Source organism: Pagrus major, chromosome 8, assembly GCF_040436345.1.
Source record: "Pagrus major chromosome 8, Pma_NU_1.0".
NCBI classification, from domain to species: domain Eukaryota; kingdom Metazoa; phylum Chordata; class Actinopteri; order Spariformes; family Sparidae; genus Pagrus; species Pagrus major.
In genome coordinates, this window is record NC_133222.1 from 13,143,074 (window position 1) to 13,164,966 (window position 21,893).

At 40.2% G+C, this 21,893-nt stretch overlaps 1 protein-coding gene across 1 annotated transcript in view; it reads left to right on the top strand.

The window, feature by feature from the left end:
• Positions 1-3,366: 3,366 nt before the first annotated feature.
• ano3 (anoctamin 3) overlaps positions 3,367-21,893 on the top strand; it is a 33,684-nt gene continuing 15,157 nt past the window's right edge. The window contains 6 exon segments of the mRNA XM_073471813.1: positions 3,367-3,412; positions 13,374-13,580; positions 16,229-16,359; positions 17,761-17,916; positions 18,008-18,108; positions 18,212-18,256. Of these exon segments, the coding sequence (XP_073327914.1) occupies positions 3,367-3,412; positions 13,374-13,580; positions 16,229-16,359; positions 17,761-17,916; positions 18,008-18,108; positions 18,212-18,256 (686 nt within the window).

Here is a 21,893-nt window from a genome sequence, read left to right on the forward strand (position 1 = left end):
TACGCCTGCTTGTGACCTTTTCTTTGAATGAAATATGTGGTTGCTAATTTTAGTCTGCTGTTACCATTGTAATCTTACTACAGCTACTTTGCAGTCATAATTCTAACTGCTGATTGTTGACAGCAAAAAAAAAAAAAAAAAAAAATGAAAATTAAGTTTGCTTCTCAAAATGGAAAGCATCTTGCAGTGCTGATCTTGGGTATTAGGTGAAAATTATTGGTAGGCTTTTGATGCATAGACTTAATGAAGGCAACTATTTTGTTTGGAGGCTGCAGGAGTATCATTCAATACATGAATCTTGTCAAAAGTACTTCATTATTGTATGTTTACATGAACAGGCTGAGGTGAATAATACAAAAACCCTCTGAGGTTATTCCCCTTTTTTACCACAGGGTGGCAGTATTAGATTTCTCTAAAACCTCGCTCCCTCTGCAGCGCCGTCATCTGACCTACATCTCTAAACCAACAGGCAGGAATGGAGGAGATCAAATTTTAAATGGGACTGACCGTATAAGAGCTGCTTACTTATTTATTTGTCTGCCCAGTGGAGGAAATGCATTTGCCTGGTAGTTCAATTACATGTTATAGGGGTTGGCACGCACAGCCCTGCCACCAGTCCTCAATAAACATCAGAACAGTGGGAGGAGCAGAGGCGTGCTGAGCTGCAAGAAAGCAGATGGTATTTGCATCTATGACAGATGCCAGACTACTCCGAGAATACCAGTGCAGACAGAGACTGATACACAAAAGTAGCACTACAGACCAAACTGCAACCTGTGTTATTGTGACCCAGTGGAGACTGACTGGATCACAGCACTCAGTTCAGGGTCTCCTGACATTGAAACAACATAAACAACACTGGGCTATCTCACTCCTGAGATTCAGGTCCTGATCCGAGGTCTGCTGGTCTGTAACTCGCTGTGGTTGACATTGAGATAAGACCGGTGACATTGCAGATAAACCATGATGGGATCTCTGTGTGTTTAACACAACTGAAGGCCCTGAAGCTGAAGTGATAAGGAGACCATATTGTAGGTGCTGCCTACATACCATCACTAAGGTGCAGGTTCAGCTGCCTAGTTAATTGACTGTGGGATTGATAATAAATTGCTTCCTATTCTATTTTTTTCTTAAGCACATATAAATGTTAAAAGCCACCCAAAACAACAGGTACAGGTGATAACAGAAGCAAGAAACCATAAAGACAAAGCAGAGAAATAACTTATTTTAGTTTGGAAATTAATGATTATTTCCACAAATCTATAATAACTGTAGATGCCATTTACACTGGGGACGCTGGTACATGTCCCCACCACTGTTTTAATTGCCTGATTTTATCCACATCTCTTTTTAAAAGCATCATTTGGTAAAAAATAAAAAATAAAAAATAAAAAAATGTTCTGGAAAAAAAAGCTTCCACCCAGAAATGTTAACTAAAAAAATGAAAATGACTGACTGACAAGCAGCGGCTGTATTATTAGCAGTGTTTGATTGACAAGGTATTGAAGTTGTGATGTGATGGATATGGATGACTGGTACTTAGTCGATCAACATTGTTGTGCGTTTCATGCTGAATAATTTCATATTGTCCACAATGAAGTAGCCAAGGAGATCCCTCTTTGGTGTGCCGTTATATAATGCTTTGCCTGCTGTAATTATCTACTCTGACCTCATACTGATCCCTCTATTATATCGCCTTAAATCACATATGTTGAAGACCATTTGAAAAAAATGTCTCTTTATCTGAGGGCTTATGTCCCAAGAAAGTGACACTTTGATGCCCGATAATAACCTATACAAACTCTCAGTGACCCAATACATTTTTTCATCATCATCAGTCCCATTTGTGCAATAAAGCTGGCATGATAAAGTTTTACCACCCTGCTAAGTTTTCATGAGCGATACAACATTTGTCCTGAAAGAGGGATCCCCCTGCCTGCCACTCGCAGTGTGTCAGCACAGCTGAGCAGTGAGCCCTGTAGTAGTAAGCTATAGTATTGATTGTTTTGGGTTTTTCTCACAGCCTCACATGCCTGTCAAAGTGGATGGTGCAGTGTAGAAAATGTCCAATGGCTCATATTTCCCTTTGTTGATGTTTTGGTGTTTTTTATCAGGGCCTCAGGATTAATCAAGACTGGGATGGAAATAGCAAAAAGGCCAATTGCACTATTCAAATCACACGATGCTGCAGTTTTTTCATGAAGGTGAATGTCTGACAAAACAGGATTATAATGAAGTGCTGCCGAGATATTCTTGCCTACAGATCTTGTTCTCCAGATGTGAGAAAATGTGTTTGTTGAGAACAGACCCCAACAAATGTCACATTATCACGATGTTGATGTTTTTTTCAGGAATAATGAAAATCCTGATTTTAGAATGATCACATCCTCTTATCATGAATCCTAAGAATTGCAACATCTGTGATAATAATGACAGTGTGATATTTTTTACTATATCGTGCAGCCCTGTTTTTATTTATTTATTTTTTATGTATTTCTTGCATGAAGGTACAGTTAAGCCTGACTGTGGCTGCCAGCCAGCATACTGAATGCTACTGTCAACAGCACAGGATGTTGTCATCTGTGTTTTAAGATTACGTGAAGTCCAATGGGTTTAGAAAATCCGATGGCCCTTTTGAACGTGAAATCCTTTTGAAATTTCCTGCCTTAACACACAGTAGTTTATCTAAAAAGCTTTATTTAGAATGTCTTTTCAAATATTTTGAATTTGAGTTACATGTTTTACTCAAAAGGCAGCAAAACGACCTGATAACAATGTGATAAAGGGTGAAATTACAGTATGTTGACCTCAAAATTAAAAATAAAATGCCATTACATAATATTCAGAGGTCCATTTTTTTGAATTATATTTGAGTTAACACAGTAGCCTGTCTGTCCTCGGGACAATATGATGCCTTCAGGGTGCGAGCAGCTCTCAGCAGGCGGGTGAAAGCAGGATGATTGATGAGCAGATCAATACATGTCCTTGTCGGTCCATTTGAGATGTGCTGCCCCTGGTAATGTCCCGCAGCTTATTTTGGAGTCAGTAAATCAGGACGGGGGGAAAGAGAGGGGAGGGGGCGTGTCCAATCTCAGTACCTCCCCCCTACCGCCCGTCACCATGACAACAGCCGTGGATGGTGGTGGTTGGGGAGGGGGAGGAGGAGGAGGGAGGTGGGGGGAGCATGCGGAGCGGCTTCAGACAGGTGTTGCTGGGGTTTGCGCATCGCCCGTGAGATCGTTTGGCAGGATGGGAGCTGCGAGAACTCCCACACAACCCCACCACAGATCCCCATGTGCTCCGCTCCGCTTCATCTGCTTCACATAACGGAATTCAATTAGCGCTTGAAGCCAACTGAACGTCGCAATGGTGCACCACTCGGGCTCCATCCAGTCCTTCAAGCAGCAGAAAGGTTGGTGGCTCGTGCGATCACTTCGCGCCCCCCGGTGATGGTTTTTGTGTGATGTGTTGCGACTTTTCTCGTCCAGTTTATTAGTTTGCGATGTTGAGATGCCGCTCAGAGGTGTCGGACACTCTACTTGCCGTAAGTGTGACGCAGAGTTGGAGGTCTTGCAGCCTCCTCCTCCTCCTCCTCCCGGGATGAAGCCTGTTCGTGCGCTTTGATATTTGATCTTGTAGTTCACGTTAACGTTGACTGTTTGTCCTACATCATTATAGTCGTTAAGCTGTGTACTACAAATTTACAATTAAAGATATTTATGTGACAGGTTGAATTTGACTACATTTACAATAAACACGAGGTATTTAAGCCAGGTTTGTTGATGGTTGCATGGTTGGATGACCTTTCCTCACGACTCAAGTAATGCAGATGTTGTTTTAGTATTTAAACTTGCAGGGATTTAAACTGCACTCCAAGTCGTGTCCACATGCACCAGCTTTCAGTAGGCTGGTATAATAATAATAGATTGATATCGTGTGCGTGCTTTGAGGAAAGATACAAACTGTTCCATTAAGAAATGTGTTCAGAGTAGTTTTGTACGTCGAGTTTATTTAATATAGCACCAGAACAAGAAAGAAAAGAGAATTTTATTTAAACATCAGACCATAAACAATAAATGTAAGCAACAACGGATCATGGTGCACAGTGCACATTGTCACCACCTGTCTGGAAAAGCTGCTCTCAGCCTTTGTTAGTCTTAAAAAAAAAGTTAAAATTTTGTGTCATGCAGTGAAATAGAAAATGCATCTCCTCTCACTCAGCAAGTAAATGAAAAAGCAATATGAGACATCAGACTCTATTTCATTTCGGTTTCCATTTGGCATCTTTGTGTTTTGGACTGGCACAGTGTGCTATGAAAGAAAGATAACTGGTTTAAATTCCTTTAAATCTTTAAGTAAATTCCTATTAAGTCGTCAATCTGTGTCTTCCCACTGCTGCACCAGTATTGATTTTCAGACGCTAAATAGGGTTCTTCAGAGAACATTAGTGATTATTTAATACTTTGCGTTAATTATTAATGTGCTGGCAGTCTAAATTTAGTAAAATGGGGAAGAGACTTCTTGTTTTCATGCTGACACAGGCTCATAAACGGGGCGCACTGACCTCTTTCTGTTTACCTGGCTGAGGAGGATGAAAGGGTCTCTCCCCTGGCTTCTGATGAGAGGATGCTGAGCTGAGCAGCTATATAAGAGTCCTCACGACAGAGGGATGCCCTGCTGAAGAGGCTGGTAGCTTATCTGCTTTCTTTGCTGGTTTTGAGTGCAAAAACAAGCGGAGAGAGACAAGAAACTTTTTTTTTTCGTCTGCCATGACCTACATGAACAGTGCAGACTGTACCACATGAATCCATAATGTGTCTGTGTGGATTTTTTCTGATCATCCGAACAGACTTTTTTGTGTGTGTTCGTATAACAATGTGAACCTTTTCCTGGCTTCAGCCCAGCAAACAGGAAACACTGGCAAAACATGATACCAGATTAATGTAAAAATCTGACTACAGGCTTCAGGGGCCCACTCAATATTTCAGTGACTGCTAAGTGCACCATTAAACTGAAGGCAAAAGGGGTGAATGTTGGCTCACAAAGTCCTGCTAAAGCAAAAATCAGAAATTTTATTGCACTTTCTCAAACCAAATCAGCAACACCCGATCAGAGCATTAAAAAGCTTGGAGCTGAAAATGCTTGTTCACCATTTGAAAGCTGAAACGGAGCTTTGTGTTTTATACACACAGGGTGTAATAAGCTAAGTTACTCGAGCCAAGTCATTAGTGCTTTATAGGTAATCATTAAAATCTGAAAATTAATAAAAAGAACAACTGGGAGCCAATAGATGGTTTAAATCTCTCTCCAGCTTCTCCTAAAAGCTGCTGAGCAGCAGGTTAGCACAGAGTTAGAAATGAGCTGATTATGAAAATAAGCAAGAGAAATATGTATAGATTTATTTTCTTCCTGATGAAATATATCACTCAGCTGCTTCAAACTAGAAAAAACAGCCACATTTGGACTTCCAGACAAAAATGACTCACAACCATCTGATGTTACTTCACAGGATTTCAAATGTTCTTTGGCAGACGAATCATGAACTCAGATTCATCGGCAGCATGTTGATGGAAGTTGTTGAAGCTTATTGACACAGTGAACACTCAATATCTGCCAGGAAGTATTGATTTAAATGTAACCCGTTTCTACATTCAGATATTTTTAGTAAAGCTGCGTTGATGCCTGTTTATGTTTTATTCTAGGGCTGCAATGATTAGTCAGTTGAAGAAGACAAATTAATCTGCAGCAATTTATAAAATTGATTTGTCATTTCAATCATTTTCCAAGCAAAAATGGCATAAATTTGACAGTTCTGCGTTCTCAAATGTCACAATTCGCTGCTTTTCTTTGTGTGACATGATTTTAAATGTGAGAATTTCAGGTTTTGAACTGTTAGTTGGACAAAACAAGAGCTTTAGTGACATCACCTTGTCCTGTAGGATATTATAATGGGCATTTTTGACTGTTTTCCTCGTGTTTTCGGACCAAATGATAATCCATAATGGAAATAATGGCCTTGTATTATCCTGCACTTTTGTGAGAAGCATTTACAAAACTAACAAACATAGTTTCTAAAGAATTGGTCTTACATATCAAGCAATATCCGGCTCATTCTCCTAATGGAAATAGTTTATGGATTAGTGATATTTTTTTGTAAAAAAAAAAGTGTGTGTGAGTGTGTGTCTGTGTGTGTTCTGTGTGTCAGTGGGTTGGTTCAGCTGCTGCTGAGGAACTGAGAGTCCTGTCCTCTGTTACACTCCACTTTTTGACATTACATGTGTGCATTTGTAGTCAGTGTGTGCGCCCATGTGTGTGTTCACGTGTAAACCTTTGGTTGCACAGCATTAAGCAGGCCACCTGTCCTCTTATGCAAGCAGGCAGATGGTTTTATAGATAGAGACATTCATTTCAGGACAGATTTGGGGAAAGCAAATATACAGTATCATCTGTGATTCTAACAGGCAGCTGTAGAATATTTGGCATGCATCAGTTTCATGTGAGATGAGTTGAGCCAGGCTTTGTAAAGCACACCTTTTTTGCAAGTGTAACATGCCAGGTAGACACAGAGATGACACAACTGACAAAACAAAGAGGCTGTTTGTTCTGTATGTGTATGATCTGGCAGTTACAGCTTGAACACTTTCACAGGCTTTAAATAGTCAGCGGCTGTTTTGTTGCTAGGTTATAAAAACAATGCAAGGCAGAAGTTCTGCTGGAGCCCAAAGTTATGTCTGCAAGACACACTGACTTTGGTGACTTGGTGGCACGATGGAGCTGAGATGTTGTGAACTTGATATTGCTTACGGATGATGGTGCAGATGACATACATTCCCCGATGAAGCTTTGGAGAAAAATCCTGTGACGTAGTAGGAATCACAAGCAATCAGGGCGCATAAGAAGATAGTGTGACGTTAAAGGAGCGCTCAGGAATAGAGATTGAAAGGGGACGAAGATGTTTAATCTGCTCAAATGATGCAATCCAGAGGTTGTGCCAGGATTGTATAATGAGGTCCTGAACCTTTTAAACTGTCTGGTAAAATGTGCCATCTGCTCTGAGGTGTGTTCACGGTCAGGCTGCCAGGCTCGGCTGCACGTGATAGACAGACGATTACTGCCAACAACAGTGTCTGTGGAGCAAATTATTGTCTACTTCAAACTGTGTTCACTTTTCATACTAAGGTTCCTTTTTGCTGTTGATCAGTTTCCAAAAATCATAATTACATCCACTGTGATTCAATGAAAAAGTCCATTCATAAAATGGTGTTTCTCTTCAGGGGTTTGAAAGGATGAGCTTCTGTTATGAGATGATTCATGTTTTAATCACACATATATTAGTTTCAGGTCAAGTCAAGAGGCTGTTCAGTAATATTAACTTTGCATTCATTAGCTACAATATATTAGAGATCAACTGATATACCGTTTATTAGTGATAAAGGACACTGATATCTTATATTTGTAACCAATATATATGTATATTTGCAGAAAAGATGAAAATCTTATTGTCATAATTTAGAGGTAAAAGTAAAGTACAGTTTTGCGATACTCTTACTTTTCTTGAGCATTTCCATTTTCTGCTATATTACACTTAAAGGGGCTCTTGTAACAATTTCTAGCAATATACAGGTACTAATCACTTATTTATTGGCAATATGTGAGCCGATTGTAACGTGATGTGAAAATGTAGACCTTCCCTGTCTTTCTTGCCTATACAAGCCTGTGGACGATTTGTCTAAGTTTTTTAATGCTGGACTGTGGAAATGGAGTTCGCTTACATTAAACTTACATTTTGGAGTCAAATATTTGACTTTTACTCCACTACATTAACATGGTAACTTTAGTTACTAGTTACTTTGCAGACTCAGATTATGTAATGCTGATAAGTTCATAGTCGTGACATGTAACCAATCAGATAGTGTTGCGGGTGGGACATTGAGACAGAGTGGTGACTACAGACAAAGAGAGATTGGTTGCATCAGAGTCAAAGTAACATCATTTTAAATACATTCATTTGAACAAAAATCTGACAAAAACAAAACACAGTTCCTAATAAAACGAAGAAAAAAAAAGAAAAATGCTTTGTATTGGATCCCATTATTAGTCAGGATGATAATCACTCCATCCCTACAATTTATTGCATATTATTGTCATTGTAGTGACCTGAGTCAATAGCTTGTGTCAATAATATAGAATTTTCAATTGATCATACTTGAATAGTTATCCATCATTTATGCTAATTACATGAATCAATAACCAAGCAGACATTACTTATTTGTATTTGAGGGGATAAATTACTGTTGTAGTATCACAAATCTCATGAGAGAGCTCAACACTGAAACACTGACAGAGAAAACTGAACAGTAACAATACGTAGCAATGTTGTGAATGTTTGTGAATTTTGAAGTCAATTTGATTTGTTTGTAAGAAAACTAGACTCTCCAGATGAAAACTGGTACAGTCACGATGCCTGTGGCTCATTTCAGAAAGACCTGGTATTTGATTTCCTCCTGTTCCGAGTAGAAAATTAGATTATGCATCCATTGACATGAATGAAGCTGCAAACCTGCAGTCACAGTATTTCTGTGATGACATCAGCTTTCGTCTTAAAAATCTTTTTAAAAAGCTTTTGAGAATATTTTTTGAGTACACCGTTGGGATGCTTTAGCTCAACATCCGTTTCAGCCAATACAAGTTAGACTCTGTGTTTGAATTTCAGCACTAATGCGATCAATAGCAGAGATCATTTGTTATTCATCCTTGGTCTGCAAGAATTATTGGAATGCCTCAAGTACTAACCATGTAGCACAAGATATGAGCTGAATATTCAGCAGCTGCTAATGATATGCCTCTAAATACTCCCTGTGAACTCAGCTCCGTCTATGTCTTCTTTGATACGATGCCAGGCGGAGGATGAAACACACTAATTGCTCAGAGAAGGTTTCTGCAGGAGAGTCTCCGGGCCTCGCCTCAGTCCTACCTCCATGTACTAATTTTTATAAACACACCACAGCAGTGATTTGGACCTGCTCCTCTGAGCCGGCTGGTTATTTTCCCCCTAGAACCTCTTTTATAGCAGGGATCCCCTGAAATGCCCTCTGCAGGGGGAAGGCAATGATTGTGTGTTTTGCTTAAAACAGTCCTGATGCAGAATGTTCCTCAGCTGAGAGCTTGTGACGCTGAAAGTGCTATGGGTTGAGCATGGATGAATAATTGAAGGTATAGAATGAGGGAACATAGAGGCATGATGGGAAACAGCCCACTGACCTGAATTCTCAGTTTGCTACTTTGTGCCACATCCATGCAGATTATGTTTCGATGCTCTTGTTTCTCACAGTGATCGTTGACAAGAAGTAATGTTTGTTTTCACACTTGTTTATTGGACAGTTTTACCACATTCTCACAGAATTGTTTTACTTCCTATGATATCTGACAGCTTGTAATTGATCATAAAATCCTTGACATTTTTCAAATGAAATGTTTGTTTTTTCCAGCTGGCTCAGACTAGATTGGCAACAGTCACTCACAGGCACGTAGAGGAATAGAGCTGTGACTCTGCCAGGGTTATGCTCACTTTTTTATAAATAATCAAGAGGAACATAACAAAGACATAAGAAATAAACAAGCTCGGTTTTTAATTTCTAAAAGTCAGAAAGGTATATTTACAGTATATATACATGCACAGAACCAAAACAAAATCCTTTTAATCGCACATCCAAAGACCGTCATGGACAAGCTGCACAGGAGAGATCCAAATCCCGGATCACGACCTTCCCTGAAGCGCATCCAGCTTTCCCTCGGATGAGCCTCAGTGGGTGTTGTGTGAGCACACACACGTGATTGTCGTCTAGGCCCAGCATCACCTCACAGCGATTGTGCACTCTCTCTTGATCTGGTTTCTTTTTCACTCCTGCGTCCCTGCTCCTCCTCTTCCTCCTCCCTGTGCAGGACTCACACACACTGACAGCCCACAGACTCACATATCAACTGCCATACACACACACACGCACATACAGTCCATGCACACGCACACAGGATTAAGTTTTTCCTGATAAACCAGTCAGCGCACAGCGAGATTAAACACAGGATTTCACATTAGATGAACCCTTAATATATTTATATGGACTTACACAATGCACTGTCTTCAGCATAACTGCTCCGACTGTGGGACAGAGTTCACAGAGTCTGCCTGCATGTGAAAATGAAGCTAAAGCTTTGGAACGGGGCAATGATTGTCAGATAACCGTTATTATATCCTTGATATCCTCAGAGGTTGAGAGATTTGACCACTCAATTCATTTTTTTTTATCTGCGTGTGCTCTGAAATTTCCATGGAAGCAATTTCACACAACACCAACTCCGTCCAATTTGTGGCTCTATTTTAAACTTTAAGAGTCCAGTGGGACCACCGAGCCTCGCCCCTCCAGGCCCATTAGCTCGCTCTACTTCGATGTATCATATGAGACATGTTGAGCCTTGCCAGTGTCTGTTGGGATTACCACCTGGAGTCCAGTAAATGTACCTTTTTGACAATACATAGAGCACTACCATGCAGCAGCCATTCTCTGTATTGATCAGCATAATGGAGAGAGAGTGAGCAGTATCTCCTAACTGGAAAGTCCTATTAAATATGAGTGCATCCACTCTTTGGACCGATCCACAGAGACTATGGCACTTTATGCTTCTGGTCTCTGAGTGGAAGCTCACAGCTCGCACTGATTTACCAGCCAGTCATAAAGCATGTTGTCGCTCAGAGAAACAAACCTTCTCGCTCACTGGTCCATAAAATCTCCTGTTTCTTAAATGTCATTGCAGATGTAATTGGCACAATCTGACTCGAATAACTCAGCAACCTGCAGCTCAGTTTTGATTAAAAATGTTGGGTTTAGTAGGATTGATTAGAATATAAAAATACAATGAGGAGGAACTTAACGCTGGTGTGCACTTTAAAATAATTAAAGCACTGGGAAATGGAGTGTTGTTGTTAGTCTGAAGACAAATTAACTTTATGACATGGACAAATAGATCTATTTAAAGTTTACTCATGTTGTGTTTTGTGCTGAGTAATGGCTCTCTTGTATTTAAAAGAATTTCAGATTATTTTTCAAAATCTGTCCCTTGAGTAGAGCGAAATCCAGCTGTAAGCAGTTTCAATGCACATTTCAATTCACAATTCCACTTTCTCTATTATTCATTTTATAGCTTTTAGCTGGAGCTTTCATTCATTTCATGTCTGTGGGGCTTCACAGGAAATAAACAGCATGATTAGTGATTCCCCTGAGCCCGTCAGCTCACATCTTTAACTGGCTCCATTCTCACCCAAAAGGCAGTGGGAAATCCCTCTGAGATCAATGTCGGGAGAATGAGTTATTGCGCAGCCTGCAGCGTGCAGCGTGCACCCCAAGGATGCCGAGAGTGAATTATCAATGCAGCCGAACGTTTCTGGAAGGTCACTGTGAGAATTTCTCACCGGAGGTGAAAATAAGAAGTCACGTTCCCATTCGAAGAGAGAGCGCCTTTGTTTCATGAATAAATATGTCAGGAGCTGCAGAGCTGGAGCTGCTGCCTGGAATGAAGGTGGGGAACAATGTCCCGTTTCCTTTGCTGGACGTTCATTATCGCTATTAACCTCTGAGCTTCTCTTCACAATTCATGATTACAGTATCATTGAATCACCCGTTCAGCTATCTGTTAGCCACTCTATCACCATGCCGCTCTTTTATCTCTGAAATCACCTTGAAAATGACCTCTGCTGGATATTAATAATAAAACATTGACATGCTAATGAGAAAGCTATGCGAACACAAGTCAATGCTGTTATTAAATGTTCAATTAGTTTCAGTTCTAACACACATATTGCTGTAGTTTAGTTTTGTGGTGTACTGTCATGCTGCTGAGAGTGATTTGATGGAGGAGGAGGAGTGCTGATGGTTTTAATGCACTCTGCTATGAAGGGCAAACATGATCACTGCCACTGTAGCTCATAAAATGATGGACCAGTTGATGAGTGAAGTGATTCCTCCCTCCCTTCCTTTTTTCCACTCACTCCCTTGTTGTCAGTTCATGCACCACTTCTATGTATTGTAAATAGGTTTTTTTACATTACATTTTTTCTTTGTTCTTGCTGAATTTTGTTTCTTGTAGTTATAGACCCATTTTGCAGCAGACATTTTGACTCGTCAAAGCAGGAAAAGCTCAGGTGGAATTTTTTATGATTAAAGATTGTTGCATTTTCATGTAGTTGAGCTGGTTCCAGGGCTCTGGTGTTGTGCATGCTAGGTCACTGACATGGCTTACTGAGATGCTTATTGTGCATTCATGTGCATTTTTCGGAGCGGGAAAATTCATGTGATTACCCCATGATTTTAAGTCAGAACAACAACTGGGAAAGTCAGAGAAAATTATGGTACATGAGTTGCTGAGTTGACGTCATTTGATGCTGAAACATAGCGGATGAAAGTCAACTTCGGGTTGATGGTAACATGCATATTTGTGAAATAGATTTCATGGCTCACATGATCCATTTCCTTTGCTCTCCCTTCCTTTGCTCCGCTGTCAACATGTTTTTTAATGGTCTGAGCGATACACGTCCATATTGCTCCCACTTCCCAACTTGATGCACATGAACGCATATAGAAATGGTAACAGACAACAAAAACAACAAAATGAATAAAACAAAAGCAATCATTTGATGTCAACATGCTACTACTTTAGCAGCTCCAACAAATCAAAGAGACTTCAATGTAGAAATTAATCCAAAGAAATTGATTATTAACAGTTATGTGTTTACAGTTTTTACACGAGCATGTCACTAACGTGCTTAATTTACTACCAAAATATGCATAACTGAATATGCAAAATGTTATACAGCTATAAATACATACATATTGAGGAATGAATTGTTGCATTAAAGTGCTGGAGTTGCAATTGCATTAGCTTATTAGCTTGGTGTTAGCTGCTCCACCCGAAGGTTACTCCACTGATTTAGTATTTCACTCTCATAAAGTTGCAGCGCCCCTTTGGGCTTCCCTTTCACTGGGGCTCATTAATCAGCTGACTGGAAACATCCAATCATACTCTTGCAGAGGCGCAGCGCAACCATAATGACCGACACCTCTCCCTGGCGACCTCCTCCTTATGTAACACGTTTTTTGTATTGTTCCTTCAGTAAGGCTTGACGTCATATATGTGTTGGGGAATTGAGTTCTCCCAGGAGAACCAAATCCAATTAATCTCTATGGTGTCTCTGTCTAAAATATAGTTTTATTCATCAGTATAAGCCTGCTGCATGATACAAACATGATTTTCCTTTCTTTCCTTTACGTATTTTATATATTTTAAAGTGACTGATCTCCACTCTTCATCTGTCTTGTCCTCAGGCATGCACACCAGCATCAGCGAGATCCTGAAGGAGAAAAGCCTGAAGCCGTCTCGCCGCAGCCTGCCCTGCCTGGCCCAGAGTCAGACTCATCCAATCAACCTCAACCACTTCCTGTCTGTGCCTCTGAGCCCGGAGCCCAAACCAGAAGTCGAGGGTCTGAGTCAGAGCATCAGCACCTCCTGCAGCCTCCTTCCCCCACAGACAGGTCAGTCCAATCAGAGGACAGCATTTAATAAGTCGAACTTAATCGAAGACTTAAAGGGGCAATAAGTAAGATATGGCCAGAACTTTAGTTTAAAGCACAAGTGCATCCAGAAATTAAAATTCATTCAGTCATCATCTGCTGAAGTTTCGCAGTGCACAAAACATTTCTGGAGCGTCACGGCAAAACAGCGTTGCAGAATTCTCCTAAACAACTGAAGAAGATGGGGACTTGTTTTTAAACATGGAAAAGCAAACAAAACTGCCCAAACTGATTTGAAAAGATGTTAATTAAATGCATGGGTTAGCTGGTTTATCTTTTTCATACCAGGTGCGGGGCTAACACTTTTAGCTTAGTAGCTACGATGAAGATTTTGGCTTAAAAAAGGTGTAAGTACTGTATTTTCAAATCAATTTGGGGATCCCTGTGAGCAGAAGTCGCTTATGTATTGTTACTGCTAACTGCATATTTGTATAATCCTTCTGTCCACACGTTACACTGCCTGTATTAAATATATGCTCAACAGGAACAGATTTGGTTGTCGACACAGAAATACAAAATGTTGGTGACATTTAAGGCATGTACATGATATTGATTGAGTAGATTGTGTGTTGATGCTGCAGGGGATTCAGGAAACATTTGGTGCACATTCATTCACAGGCAGTGTGATGGTGTGAAAAAATGCTGTTGCAAGGAAAACAGTACATCTCTGTTTGGACTGGTGGAAATGGAAATGCCTCTTGGTGAGAGGAAATTATTCAGTCTTATTAACATATTCAAGATTATTCAGAGGCCGTTGACAGCGAGAGCTCTATTTCTGTCACAGAACAAAGACAAGTAACAACAACAGGTTGGCATTTTCCTGACCTTGAAAATGCCCTTTGCCCGACTCTTTGGTATTTCGGTGCTGAGTGCACGGTGTGAAAGGGGGGAAGAGCGATACAGTTTCATGCAGATGAGACAGCTCCAGGTGAGGTGTTGCTATTTTGGTGAAAACTGGCTTTTTGACGTTGTGCTGAAAATAGCGTCTGAGGAAGAGTTTACTCTTGGCCTGAGGAGGGTGTAGACAGAAGGAGACAGTGTAGACAGATCAGCCAGTGTGAGGTGGATACACAAGGACATGATTCTTCCCACCAGTGTGCACTGACAGATGTGTTTGATAGGTCTGATCTTAACCAAAATGTGACACATTCATTCACTGTTATTGTAATAATCCCATTATAGCCTAGAACAGACTCGGTAACAGTTATCACACAGAAAACAGAACATTAATGTAAATAATGACAGGTCCCACGCACCAAAAGGTGATCAGCTAAGGAATCCAGCACCTTAAACTTCTTGATGTGTAAAAACGCAGCATGATCCAGCAGTGTAGATTCAGACTGCTTTTGGGTTCATTACAACACCCCATGTTGCCCAAAAGGTCTGAGTCATTTTTCAGCACAGCTGACGCTTTTATCTCCGAATCAAAATGGACTGCGTTGGCCTTTAGTGTGGAGGAAACTCACATTGATGTCTGTAAAGAAGAAACACCACGGCAATCAATGTTCCACAACTGTCTGGACTATATCTGTGCACTTTTATCCAGTGTATACTGGACGTTTTATGTCATTCATGTCAATGTTTTAGATTATAATAATGGGTAATAGATATAAACTTTCACTTTATTATTCTAATGATGCAGCTATGGCTACTAAATATGATCCTACTGTGCTGTTGTGATCTTAAAATAGACAGACAACAGAAGGACAGATTTCTCTACAATCCCAGCCTGGACGGAGAAATTGATTAAAACAAACATTAAAAAAGAAAGAAAGAAATGGACCTTCAATCCATGGTCAAGCTTGTGCGCCCCAGTGAAGTTTTCATCCCAAAAACACAGTGTAAATTCAAATAAATTTGGGATCTTGGGGCTTCCAGATTACTTGGATCAAACTGCTGTACCCAGGTAGAGCCACGTAGTGCAGACTAGAGAGCTTATTAATATTTAATCATCAATAGTTGCTCACTACATCTGAACCTTCCTCACCCTCAGGTGTGGGTAAACTACAGGTTAGGAACTTCTTTTGAATACAGAAATGTGAATTATCGGTTAACTCACCATTATCGGCCATTAGATGCAGGTGATTATCGGTCATCGGTAAAGGCTGAAAAAAATCCTATCAAGGCTGCATCTAACCAGCATATATACAAATACATAACACATTAAAAGTGGATTGTTGTGGAAGTGAACATATTTAACTGCACTGTATTAGTCAATGCACGTAACATAATTAGTAACATTGACTGTAAAGCTGTAGCTGTTAGAAAATGAATTCTTGGTACAGTCTGGATTGTTTGTCTTGCCTCACAGTGTGGGTTTGAGAACATCAGTGGGATGCACAAAGATTCAGGGAGGAAGGAAACAAGATTGGCCCTCTTTCAACATCAGTGGATAAATCTGTTAAATTGCATCAAGGTGTTGCTCTCAAGCTTGCGCCCACATTTAAATAACTTGGATTTGTATTTATCCCAGATCTAATTTCAATGTTGTCAGTCGAATTAAGAAAAATATCGACTCATGCAACAACAAAAGACTCTAGTTAGTGCAGATTGGATACTTTCTTAAAGTTCAATAAAGGTCTGACTGATGATGCTGTTTCTGTGTGCAGCAGAGGATGGCAAGGATCACTACGTGGAGGAGTCGGAGGCAACTACGTGTGAAACGAGGGCAGACGAGTCATTCCTGCTGCAGAAGCCTGTCACCCGTGCTAAATTAGAGGCCCGCACAGATTCACTTCAGGTACCACACTCCCACTAATCCACGGTTATTGCCACAATGTTGCACTGCAGTTATTCTGCCACTGATAAGCTTCCAGCATTAGCAGTCTTGTGTTAAAGGGACATTTTACCTCAAAATCAAAAATACATATTTCTTCTCTTACCTGTAGTGCTATTTATCCATCTTGATTGTCTTTGTGTGTGTTGTGGAGTTTCTGAGGCCGCAGAGATGTCTGACTTCTCTTGAATATGATGTGACAAGGTAGCAGAATCCAGGAAACGTGACCTGTTTACTCAAGATAATCTACAGACCTTCATGTGAGCAGTTTTATGTTGGAACTATTAGGGTTGAGTGGGTTTACGGTGTACGAGCTTCAACAGGTTTGATTTTATGCCAACCGACTGAACCAGTGTTTGTCAGGTGTAACGTTAGGTGGAGAGAAATAGCAGCATGTGGTAAGTTAGTAGAAGCCCAGGATGGCCAGTTAACTCAGCTCCAGAGTGCCACTATACTACTCAGAGTGAAGTCCCTAAGAGAAAACTGTCATCGTAACGAGTTGGGGCAGGTTATGCTGTAGCTCATCAGCGCTATATGCTGTTTTTGTAGTCGAAGTAATAGTAATACGAATCCTTGTTTTGATCCGCTGCTCTGTTTGCCTTGTTAAAATTACTGCGTTACGCTGTTCATACAAACGCAACACTTCCTGTATCTGTTTCAAATCAAAAGCCCTCTAGTGTTTCACGGAGACCCTTCATTCCTTTATACAGCTTTTATTCTGAAACATTAAGAGGAACGTGCTGTGGAAAACTAATCGATTTGTAAGTTTCACATACAGTGTGTGACTACTTAAAATGTTGCTGCTGCCATCTTTTATCTAGCTTCACTCAGCTGAAATCTCATTTTATAATTTTGATGATCTTTAGAAGAAGACAAGTTAGGTTGAACTGTTGTGCGAAATGAAAACACAACTTGTTGCAGTTGCCCTGATGGACTGTAGTGCTGATCTCTTTCATGGGTTATCATTATGTTCTTATTGGGAGCGGCTTAGTCTCGTGCGACATCTAGTGGTAAAATTTGGTATAACTGGTCCAGCCCAACGGCTCACCCGAGGAACTATTTATCTACTCATGGACAATAGGCTAGCTAACTAGCTAACTGGGCTAGCTAACGTTAAAGCTTAGCTGATGCCATTAATGTTTACATCACACGCTGTCACAGGCACAAGCCTTTTGTCCATGAGTGCCATCTAGTCCCATTATATTCAAGAGATATCTTTAAAACATAGCAACTCACACCAAAACAATCTAGACGGATAAATAGCCGTACAGGTAAGAAAAAAATGTCTATTCTTGATTTTGTGGTGAACTGTACCTTTATGCATCCCTACATCTAAAATTCAGAGGCGAAACATTGTCGCTACAGGGAAAGAATCGAGCTGGTTCCTCTGGACTGTTTTTCCGAGATGGGAAAAAGCGTATCGACTACATCCTGGTTTACAAGAAGTCCAGTCCACAGGTGGAGAAGAGGTGCACCTTCGAGAAGAATCTACGGGCTGAGGGTCTGATGTTAGAGAAGGAGGTAAAAAAAAAAACGTTTGGTTTTAAAAGATTGATTGCTTGATTGCTCAACTTAGTTCTAAAAATCCCGTGATCCTTTTTTAATTTGACAGCCCTCATTGACGAACAACGACATCATGTTTGTGAAGATCAACGCTCCTTGGGATACGCTTTGCAAATATGCAGAGCAGATGAACATCCGAATGCCTTTCAGGTAACAGTTGCAGTTAATGACAGAACCTTTAACTCTGCAAAGTGTGTGGGTCAGCTTTTTCATCAACTTACTTACTAACTTGTCTGTTTTCTTCTTCTTGAAGGAAAAAATGTTACTTTACAGACTGGAAGAGCAAAACCCTGGGCAGGTAAGTAGATTTAAGGTATAGGATATTTCTCTCTGTTTCTCTCTGGAGGCTGGGTGCTTCGGTGAATCTAATAAAATTCATGAGCGGCACAGCTGCGAGGGCTCAGCGGTAATGTGAGCTGTGGATGTTGTTCTGAGATTGTAGTTATCAGTCACCCCACTGAGGAACACAAACAGAGAAAGTTTGAGTCAAACCATGATTGTCCTTTTTAACTCAACCACTGAGTGAGAATTAATTAGTTTATTTTAAATCAACCCTTTGCACTGACTGTGAGTAAACACAGTATTTAGAAAGTCTGCCATTAATTAAAATGGTTGGAAAGTCATTTAAAAATCAGTGATTAAGTGCAGTTTATTTTTCCAGAAGCGTTGTTGTCCTTGTTTAAATGAGTGTGATTAATTAAACTTTCCAACCTTTTCAAAAACCACAGCCTCCTGCACGTCAGGCACATTGTTAAGAGTACAATACTGTAACCCACCCACACTCACAGTGCTTTTAAAAAAATACTTGCAATCTTTCAGTCAAATAAATGGAGCTGCACCGGCTTATTTGCATACTATTTTTAGAGAGAAGCTTGTGCTTTGATGTGATGTTCAAGTGTTGTCCAAGCTCTGCACTGGACTCCCATTTCCCATTTTCAATTCCCATCTCCTCATCTCGCTGGAGTGCAGATAAAAACAACAAATCACTGATAGAAATTTTCTGCAAGATCATTTCTTTGAAGACCTTTGACATGCTGCATTTACATTTTAACTCTGTTAAGTCTACACACGTGCCTTTGCTTGGTAGGCCATGATAAAACCTTGTTTCACAATTGCGAAAATGTTTTTAATTTGAGTTTTTGATTTATTTTTGATCAATCAATCAATCAATCACTCAGAATATCTTACTATTAGTGATCCATGTCCCACATTACTTCAACATTTTCTGTCCAACTTTGAGCCACTAAGTTGAAAATAGAGGATGTGACATACTTTCGTCCACCAACCAGAATTCAGCAGCATGTCACTAATCCACTGTCAATGAAGTCAGATCAAATCACATCCCTTCAGTCCGAACAAAGCAGATAAAATGAGATTATGACTCTTAAACTAAAAAAAATATATATATACGTATATCTTTTTTATGAACTTTAGTGTGTTGCTTATTTTAAATTGATATTTAATGTGTACTTGCTAACATTATGATGTAAAAAAGAGGCAGATTTTTCTGGGGTATCGGAAAATGGGCACTGAAAGGAAGTGGGCAGCGCTTCATGGTGTTTCTGCCTCAAAGTGAAACAGGAGGCAAATGATAATAACGGGGAACGTCAAGTTGAGTGAAATTTGGAAGGGCATTTCTTCTTCTTGGCACCGGCTTTGTCCATTTTCAGCAGCAAACTGAGTGGTAGGCAGGGTTGATTGTGCATCATCACCTCTGCCTCTGGGCACATAGCCCACACAGAAACTGAGATACTCCCGTTTGATCTGTGTCACTATGAAATTAGAGAAAATATAGGGAGGCTCAGAATTGAGTGCTGGCAGGTATGTTAATGTCATAGATAAACTGTAGTAGTATAACATATGAAACTAAGTTTTCAGGGTCTTCAAACCTGAAGTTCATACATTCCTCAGCTTTTTTGTTCAGTTCAGTGATGAAAAGAAACTGAACTGATGTTGAACCACAGCATTGACGGTGGAAGTTTATATGTAAGATGTGAATGAGTCTTTGTAAATCATTGATTAGGCAACCGTTAGTGATGTGTGTGAATGAGTTGGTTTTTTTTATCCATTATACTGCAAACATGGTGTGACTCATTTCCTCCACCCTTTGTCTCTGTCTGGAACACAGCTGATTGACATTGTTAACTAGAATAGGTGCAACCTGAAAAACAGCAATTAATGTGCCTGTTTTAGTGTTTAATGATACCTCACCATGCACACTGATATGTATTGTCCAATATCAATATAGAAGCTCTTAAAGTGAAAGGAGTTGACAATATGAATAATTTGGAATATTGTTCATATTATATATTATCATTGTACATGGTACATTTTAATGGTCGTGCTTCGAGGACACGCACACACACACCTACACACACACACAGAGCAGACGAAAATCACACAGACAAGTATCACTCGCCCACCTGTCCAACTGAGAACAAAGCACTTTTAAGTCTTGTGTGCGAGCGAGAGTTAGTCACCGTGAACAATGAGGACCATTATTTTTTTCCTTCGAGCTCCTGCCATCTTTCACTAAAAGCTGCTCCAAGAAGAAAAATATACCCGGGTAGTAAACAGGCTTTATGTGTTTACTAATGGTCTGTCGCTAACTCACGTCCCTGTAATCTGAACAAATGGGTCGAACACAGTTGGTGACAGCCTGCTGGTTTGATATTATTACTTTCTGTATAATACCTGTCCTCCTCACAACAACATTCATAAAATGCTCTCTGGCAACAGTGTGTTTACCTCTAGAAATCCCATTTATATTAATTCAGTTCATATATCACAGCAGAGCCTCGCAAATTAGACAGTAAATATGGAGAAGCAGCGGCAAATATTACCCTACCAAATGAGTCTGAGCCACGCTAGCAGCGTGACGCATGGGGTGTTGATGTCTGTCTGTCTGGTTGGTTGGTTGGTCGGTCCACTACTTCGGTCCAGACTTAAAAATCACAACTACAGTAGTGGATGGATTGCCATGAAATTCTATACACACATTCATGGTTCCCAGAGGATGAATCCTAATGATGCTGTGATCGCTTCATTTCATTCGGCACCAGTAGAGTGTCATACCATTCAGGTTGACATTTGTGGATTTTGACTCAAATGTAACCCTGTAATTTAGTACACAGATTCATGTCCCCCACAGGAGGAATTGTCAAAACTTTGCTGATGTCTTTAATTTTCCTGTAGCATAATCGTGCTACATGAAAAATGCTAATTTGTCCAACACTGGCAAAACTAATAACATTCCCATCAGCTGTATTTTGTATTCACTGCTCATTAAAAAATGCAACCATGCTACCACACTAAACAAGTAGACAGTACACAGTAGGCATGTTAGCATGCTGGCATTAGCGTCCAGCCTTACAGAGCAGCAAACATGGCTGTAGACTCTCAGTCTTATTTCCATTTATTAAGTTAATTTAATGTAAAGGAGAGACAATTTAGGAAATCAATGCATGCCTTCAAACTTTAACAGGTCCTTAACTGGGCAATATGTAAGAATGTTAATTGAAAACATTCAAAAATTACAGTTTTTGACATTATGATGTCTGTGTATTGTGTTGCAGAGATATCTATTGAAGTTAGCATGCTAACTGGCTAGCCCAGACCCGTCCTGGTCCAAAGCTCCTGTGCTAGCAGCGTAAACACCAACACTCTCCTGGTTCCAGAGCTGTCAGTCCAAACTGATAGCTGCACAGCTAACTGAGCTAACTAGTTAAGGGCAGCTACAGTTAGCAGCATTTAGCAGTACTCTGGTGATATGCCCCGTGTTTGTTTTGAGTATGAATTTGACAGGTGACCACTTCTTACATACTGCGCCTTTAAATCATTTCTTTAATATGAAAAAGCATAATTTTCCTTTGTGTTCGATTCAGCAAGCTGTTATACCGGATCACTGACTCCCGGCCTCATGAGTCATTGGCAGC